The following is a 7,874-nucleotide window of genomic DNA, read 5'->3' on the forward strand; positions in this document are numbered from 1 at the left end:
CAACTTTGAGAACAAAGTGTTTACTTGCTCCCAAATATCGTGACACTCACACGTATCACTTCACCTGTTAATACTTATAATATTATGCATGATCAGATTATATTATTCATACAAATAGCAGACACTTCCATTTTCAATATGATGAATAATAAACAAATAATTATGTATGTTTTTTTAGATGCAGATGTTTTATGCAGTCTCAAAGTTGATTTGAACCAGAACTTTAAGTGAAAAATTTCATTTGAAAAGTGATGTTTTTATATTATACTGGGACAATCAGTGTGGAGCTTGAATGTTCTTCTTGTATTCATGTACTGTGTAGGGTAATAGATTAACTCTAGTTTATTTCTTTAATTTGGTACCAGAACAACTACATTTCTTTATTATCTAGAGTTAAGCTGAATTCTCTGACACACACAATACTAACTGTCACTAACAGTCACTCGGGTCTGTGTTATCACTGGATTGAACATGCACACACATATAAAGTCAAGCTTTGAAGGTCTTCCAGTTTTTATTGTGGTTTATCTTCAGTAACATATGATTTACAAAAAAATCTTATAGAACATTTTGTTGAGAGAAGAATTTAGAATACAGTAACATTACAAAAATCATTTACCAGCAGGAAAATCAAAACAATGATATTGTGATTATGACCCCCCCCCCCGCCAACAAATAAAACAGAAACCACAAATGCATGTATTATATTTTATCTGCACACCACAAACAGCACAAATAATCTATGAAAGAAAGAAATGTTCAAATCTGAATTTTATTCTACAGTTAACCTCAAAAGAAGAACATTGTGTCTTAATAACAAATGAAACACATCCAGTTTTACTGTTGTTTGTACTACTGTAGCTTCACACTGTAGTACGCACATTCACTCCAGGTCTGATCTCTCTGACTTTTTGATCGGTTGCACAGGTTGACAGTTGAAGCAGCAAAAATGAGCTTTTCTGATGTTTGGAAACCCTGAAAACAAGAAACGTATTAACAAAAATGTGTCTGCAGATGGATTTTTCTGTAAATGTTAACTGAACAGTATTAACTCACCTTTGCATCTGCTCTGGGGGGACTTGCTTGAGACTCTGCAGCATAGAAAAAAATATATTACTATTCACAAATTTGAAAGAAGGTGTGAGCTAAAAATAAAACAGTTGTTACCTGAAGATTCACAGCCACAGTTATCGCTCATACACAGTAAGAAAGCCAGCAGTACACTCAGGATTGAGGTAAATGCAAAGGCGCCACTCCAGAAAGTCCAGAAAGAAGCACGATTATCTGCATAAAGTGGCACATCAGAAACAGATTTGCATCCATTTGATTTTTTTGGGTTTCTAAGTTTGAATTGGGACGACTTTCACGAAGCTTAGTCATAATGTTATTTACCTTCAGAGTCCAGTTTTGTCCCGCTTCCAAACAGTATGTGTCCACATGAGGCAACAGCACAGGAATGGGTTCCAGCATGAGACACATTTATACTATTCGCTGGCAGGTTATAAGTGCAGCTGTATGTTTGTTCGTTCTTCTCACACTGATCATTCCTGCCTCCATGGGTGTAAAGGAGTCCTGGGTAAAAATCTCCAGAGTCTTTGAACCAGTAAACACTATGATCTTCATCACAGGTCCCAGTGTGTACTGTACAGTTCAGAGTCACGGCGCCTCCTGGCTGGATGGTCTCAGATGCTGACTGCTGCACTAAAGCTTTGATGGTTAAACCTGAACCTTTTACACTGACAGTAGTGCCTTCTGCAAATTCTAGGATAAACATATACTGAATTGCACAGTAGTAAGTACCTGAGTCTGACTTCTGCAAGTTTGTTATATACAAGTGGTTTTTCCCTATTTCTGTATCCAGGGTGAATCGTGGATTGTTCTCGAATTCATCATGAAAAGTCCCATTTTCTTTAAATACATACTGAGTAGAGACGAGCTTTGGTTTCTGTCCAAGACTCTGCTTGTACCAGTAGAACCTCGTTGCTTGCAGGTTGGGTTCATAGAAACATTGTAAAGTCAAGCGTTGACCAACAATAGCTGATACAAACCGTCTCTCTTGCTTATGAGTTACGGAGAAATTCTGGTGAGTCAAACGAACTGTTAGGGAATGAGACAACGCAGACACAGCATTAATTTTACAGGAAACATTTCATTAACATATGTGTATAGAGGAGCAGTCATAACCAATGGAAGAGTGAAGAAAATCATAACTCACCTAAATTTCCCAACATCAGACATGTCACATAGAAAACAAAGTTAGCAGGTGTCATCGTGTGCAAACCTCAGTGTTAAATGAAATGAACCTTGACTTTTTTCCACTCTTTAGAAACAAGACAGCTTTTGATTGGCCATTGCAAAGTCATGTGATCTGCCCCCAGGATGAAATGTGTCTTCTGTGCAGTTTACGCAGAGGTTTGTTTCCTTTAATAGAATCATATAGCGACAGGTCCATAATGGTTGTGTCATGTTTTTTTTTTTCAATATATTTTCAGTCTAAAACCGATCATTATAAAGAGTTATATAGAGATAAACACAAGTGATGACATACAGTGGAACTTATTCCTGTTCATCATTTACAGACTCAGTACGTGTACAAAAGAGACACAGTAAGGCATCAGGCACTTGCTAGATGTTCGCATGATATCGATCTCTTTGTGACAGTATGACTGACACACTTCTCATGCTGTCCAGAGGAGGCAGCCTGTAATGAGGTCTGTATACACTTTTTTGATGTTGTGAAAACTAAAAACAAATTTCCACTCACTTTCATGCTAGAAGTGAAAATAAAAGCAAATGTAACATGGTAGGTTTGGACCGGCATTTGACCTTGCAATGCCCTCACTCTTTATGTTAACATGTAGCTTCTGGAATATGTTTTAGCTAATTATTTAGCTACCTGAAATGGACTGTTAGTTACCTGAATGGTACAGCGCATATTCAGGTAACACTATTGAAAATGACTGTGCTGATATTTCTTTCAGGTAGCATCTATTTTTGGTCAAACACCCAAACATTATCCTAAAAACAACAACTGGCTACTTAAAGAGGCAGAAAATAAATAGCAAAGGTGTTGAGATGTTGTGCTGTTTCAGTAATGACTGAAAGGCTGACAGGCAGTAACAGCAGAGCTAGAGTTATGCATCAAAATTGAGTGAACACAGATTCAAAAGCAAGTTCTTTCTGGAAGCTTATGTCATGTTGCCACAACTCCTTCAGCCCTCAGCCTGTTCTTGTATTAATGTTTTGTGAGCTGAAAACCAGGGTGCCATTGCCTTTTAGGAGACGGAGAGATTATAGGAGTGAACACGGAAAATCAGGATCCCTGTAACTTGTAACTGGCTTACTGTCAGCAGTACTTGCAGTGAAGCTAATGCCCAACATATTGCTTTGCTTTCCTTTGAAACACATCAGTGGATGACTGAGACCCTTATATTTAAAAGCCAGTCTGGGAAAGTCACTCCAGAATGCTGTAGAATAGCATCAGACAGAATGGTCCATTGTATTAGTAGTAGTGACAAAGACACCCCCAAAATAAAGAAAAAGAAAAAAAACATGCAGCAGGCCAGTCCTCAGTGCCTTAGTTTCATTGCAGCAATTCAATGAATGCTCAGCAGTTTGTATGGCCCCCACGTGCTTGTATGCATGCCTGACAATTCTGGGCCATACTCTTGATGAGATGATGGATGATGTCCTCCTTCGAGATCTGGACCAGGATATCAGTGGGCTACCGGACAGTCTGTGGTGCAACCTGGTGGTGTCAAAAGGACTGAAACATAATGTCCAAGAGGGTTGAGGTCAGGCAAGTGTTGGGGCCAGTCAGTGGTATCAATTCCTTCATTCTCCAGGAAGTACCTGCATACTCTTGCATTGTTGTGCACCAGGAGGAACCCAGGATCCATTGCACCAGTGTAAGGTCTAATAATGAGTCAGAGCATTTCATCCCAATACCTAATGACAGTCAGGTATCCTCGAGTAACTGCCTGTCTCCTCTAATCTCTTCCTTGCTCTTGAAACTGTGCTGGGAGTTAGCAAATGTTCTGGCAATGGCATGTACTGATGTGCCATCCTGGAGGAATTGAACTACTTGTGCAACCTTTACGTTCCAGGTATCACCTCACACTACCATTAGTATAGCATATAACATTATGTATTACTGCTGACCCTGGCCAAATGTAAAACTAGTGAAAAAACAATCAGGAAAGATGAGGACATTGTGTTAACTCGCTTGTGTGCGCATTGCAGAATAATTCCACCATGTGAATAGAAGCCGTCGGTTCAGCATACGGATGACAAATGGTGAGTAAATGATGTTTATTTTAGGGCAAGCAAATTGTGTTTATATTGACAATTGCAGGGCTGCACAGTTTGCAGTGGATTTACATGTTTTGCAGTTTTTAATGTATTCTTTGAAAAGAGAAATGCAGTTTTGCATGTATCGTCTAACATACATAGCTGTCAGTTTGTGCCATGCGTATGCCGATCTGACAATCGTATGTTGGCTGGACAGAACACCACCTTGCCTACTTCTCACAGTGCATGTGTCAGTTGTTCCCCAAGTAAGCGATGCATACACAATCTGCGTTATCACTGGACTGAACTTGCACACACATATAGAGTCAAGGTTTGAAGGTTTTTAAATATTTTATTGTGGTTGAGCTTCAGCAACATAAGATTTACAAAAAAAAATTGTCAAAAGACAAATTCAAAATACAGTGAAGTTACAAAAAACATTAAAGGCAAAATTAAAAATTACACTGTGAAGATGACCCCACAGAAAACAACGAAACCCAAAAAGTGAAAGTATTATGCTTTATAAAGAAAGCGTGTTATTCAAGCATGTTTTAGCTGCACACCACAAATAAACAATGAAAGAAAAAAACTGCATTTAATTCTCCAGTTAACGTCAAGAACATTGTGTCTAATTAGTAAATGAAACACGTCCAGTTTTACTGCTCTGTGTATCGCTGTAGCTTCACACTGTAGTACACACATTCAGTCCAGGTCTGATCCCTCTGACTTCTTGACCTGTTATCCAGCTTGACACTTGAAGGAGCAAACAAGAACTTTTTTGCCTCTTGGAAATCCTGACAACAAAAGATTTATTATCTTATTATATTATTAATATCTCCAGAAGTTGATTTTACTTAAATGGCAACTAAATGGTATTAACTTACTTTTCCATCTTCATTGGAGGCTCTTGTGTGAGACTCTGCAACATAAAAAAAATTTATATAAATAACATTCAAAATTCTGGATTAAGTTTTGAGGTAAAAAGAAAACATTAGTTACCTGAAGATTTACATCCACAGCTTTTGCTCATCATACACTGTAAGAAAGCCACCAGTACACTCAGGATGGAGGTGAACGCAAAGGCGCCAGTCCAGAAAAGCGAGAGAGAAACACCAACATTATCTGCATAAATTCCACATCAGAAACAGATTTTCATTACATTACATTTCAGAGGTTAGAATTAGAACTACTTTCAATAAACTCACTCATGATGTTACTCACGTCCAAAGTCCAGCTTGGTCCCATTGCCAAATAGGATGCGTCCACAAGAGGTAACAGCACAGTAGTAGGTCCCAGCATGAGAAACACTCAGGTTGCTCATTGGCAAGCTGTAGACACAGGTGTGTGTTTGTGTGCTGGGTTTGTTATCACACTGATCGTTTCTGCCCAAATGTGTGTAAATGAGTCCAGGATGGGATTCGTCTGAGTCTTTGAACCAGTAAACACTGTGCTCTCCATCACAGGTCCCAGTGTGTACTGTACAGTTCAGAGTCACGGAGCCTCCTGGCTGGATGGTCTCAGATGCTGACTGCTGCACCACAGCTTTGATGTTCACACCTGAACCTTTTACACTGATGATGATGTTCTCTAAAAAGGTTAACGTGTATAAATAGTAAACACAGTAGTAAGAAGCTGAGTCTGAAATTTGCAAATCTGTGATTGTCAAGTGATATTTGCCGTCTTGTGTATCCAGTGTGAAGCGTGGGTTGTTCTTGAGCTCTTCATTAGAAGAGTTGTTCACATTATATTTGAAAAAGTGAGAGATGATCTTTGGTTTTTGTCCCAGATTTTGCTTTAACCAGTAAAGTCTTGCAGACCCGTCACCATCATGGAAACATTTTAATGTCAGGTTTCCACCAACTTGAGCTGATATGAAGCGAGACTCTGGATGAACAGATGAGAACATTTGCGCCTCTGTCACTGTAGTGGAATCGAAGAAAAAGCAAATGTAGAATCAATTCAATATAATGATCTCACAACACCTTAAAAGAAAGACATAATGAGAGTGATAATGGAACTTACCCATTCTGCCAAAGAACAGGCACAGAAGACAAAAGGCAAACACACAAGACACCATTGTGGTGAGATTCTCATGTAAAATGAAGGTTACTGATAGCTGCTCCACTTTTGAGAGGCAAGAATGTGTTTGATTGGCCAGCCAGAGGTGACACAGTATCTACTGTATGGAACTCACGATCACGTGTTCACTGCAGCCTGTAGTATGATATAAGAAGAATTACATGGTCAGATAAAGCCTGTGTGTGAAGATTATAAATCGTAATCATTTGGTCTACATTAAATATGTTATATTAACCAGATCAAGCAGAAGCTGAGGTCCTCTTGTCTTCTTTTTATTGTAATAGTTCACCCTCTTTTTTCAGCATATCCCATGCTGTGATTAAAGCACATTCAATTCAAAATGTGTATTTAGTATGTAGGATACTGACTATGGCAGTGAGCCCAGCGTAGGTAAGAAAAACAGCATCATCTGGGTTCAGAAACAGTGAGTATTAGGAATATTGGCATAAATCCTTGCACCCCGGATTTTGGTGTTTAGCATTCAGGTTCTATATAATAATATGGTAGCTCTGAAGTTGCATAAATGCAATTTAAAAGGTCATTTTTACTCAGTTTACCTGCATCTGTGTGAAATTATTTTACTCTGCACTGTACTGCTTGTTAAATAATAACTGATATATATAATAATGGCTTTGCATTCCAGGTGAAAGCAGTATTCTGACCTCATATAAGCCGTAGCATCGAGTACATATGACTTGTTGAAAACTACAGTTTTTTGCTCTTTACATTAGGTGGTCCTTTGGTCGTGAGATATTTGTGAGGGTAAGAGCACATCCTGCTAAAAACCACAGAGGCCGTTGCATTGATGCATCTAAACAGAAAAATGGTGGCACTGTGTTGTCAGCATCTGAGCCCTGCCGAAAGGATCATTGTACAGTCCCAATCAAAAGTTTAAGACCACTTGAAAAATGGAAAAAAAATCATATTTTGCATGGTTGGATCTTAACAAGGTTCCAAGTAGAGTTTCAACATGAAACAAGAAAATATGGGAGTGAGACAAAACATTTTTTGAACATGCAGTTTACTGAAAACAATGCATAAACTGCAACAGTTTAAGACCACATCCCCCAAAACGCAGTAAAACCCCTGAACCATAAGTGGTCTTCAGTCATGTGATCATATGATGAAAAGATGAGAAGGATAAAAAATGTTGGTGGCCTCCACCTTTACAACCATTCCTGTTTTGGAGGTTGTCTTATCATTGCCTCTCCAGGGCACCTGTTGTTAATTTCATTAATACCAAAGTGCCCAACAACACGCTCTGCTACCTCACTGTGTGGATAAGTATCCCAAAAGTTAACCTGATCCTATACTCTGATTAAAAAGTCTTTGTACCACCTTGTCTCAAATTTTATGTTCCAGCTGATTCATACGACTGGCTATTGTGTTTTAGATTCTACTATACTGTGTTGTAAATCACCACGGCAGACCCAATGGCATGAACATGCTTTGCAGCATACTTTATTAGCACACACACGGTTGCTGTAACAGTACTCTCAATGGCT

The 7,874-nt window shown here is 38.7% G+C and overlaps 2 protein-coding genes across 2 annotated transcripts; both read right to left on the reverse strand.

Annotated features, from left to right (window-relative positions):
* Positions 1–513: 513 nt before the first annotated feature.
* On the reverse strand, positions 514–2,343 carry LOC116316461 (immunoglobulin kappa light chain-like). The gene is made up of 5 exons (XM_031735014.2): positions 2,216–2,343; positions 1,393–2,097; positions 1,168–1,284; positions 1,057–1,091; positions 514–975 (listed from the first exon to the last, which is right to left on the reverse strand). Exons 1-5 carry the CDS (start codon positions 2,268–2,270, stop codon positions 853–855), a joined length of 1,035 nt encoding a protein of 344 aa, XP_031590874.2. The 5' UTR covers positions 2,271–2,343; the 3' UTR covers positions 514–852.
* A 2,345-nt stretch (positions 2,344–4,688) lies between these two features.
* LOC116316447 lies at positions 4,689–6,316 on the reverse strand. The gene is made up of 5 exons (XM_031735003.2): positions 6,313–6,316; positions 5,512–6,210; positions 5,290–5,412; positions 5,175–5,209; positions 4,689–5,084 (listed from the first exon to the last, which is right to left on the reverse strand). Exons 1-5 carry the CDS (start codon positions 6,314–6,316, stop codon positions 4,947–4,949), a joined length of 999 nt encoding a protein of 332 aa, XP_031590863.2. The 3' UTR covers positions 4,689–4,946.
* Between the last annotated feature and the right edge of the window lie 1,558 nt (positions 6,317–7,874).

Source organism: Oreochromis aureus, linkage group 3 (assembly GCF_013358895.1).
Source record: "Oreochromis aureus strain Israel breed Guangdong linkage group 3, ZZ_aureus, whole genome shotgun sequence".
NCBI classification, from domain to species: Eukaryota; Metazoa; Chordata; class Actinopteri; order Cichliformes; family Cichlidae; genus Oreochromis; species Oreochromis aureus.

Bases quoted from the DNA above. Each gene is read 5' to 3' on its own strand.
- LOC116316461 (XM_031735014.2), bottom strand. From the start codon at position 2,270: ATGACACCTGCTAACTTTGTTTTCTATGTGACATGTCTGATGTTGGGA. The intron at 2,098-2,215 runs GTGAGTTATGAT...ATTCCCTAACAG, and splicing joins TCTGATGTTGGGAAATTTAG to TTCGTTTGACTCACCAGAAT. The intron at 976-1,056 runs GTGAGTTAATAC...TCTTGTTTTCAG, and splicing joins CCCCCAGAGCAGATGCAAAG to GGTTTCCAAACATCAGAAAA.
- LOC116316447 (XM_031735003.2), bottom strand. The intron at 5,210-5,289 runs GTAACTAATGTT...TTTATGTTGCAG, and splicing joins CTGTGGATGTAAATCTTCAG to AGTCTCACACAAGAGCCTCC. The intron at 5,085-5,174 runs GTAAGTTAATAC...TTTTGTTGTCAG, and splicing joins CCTCCAATGAAGATGGAAAA to GATTTCCAAGAGGCAAAAAA.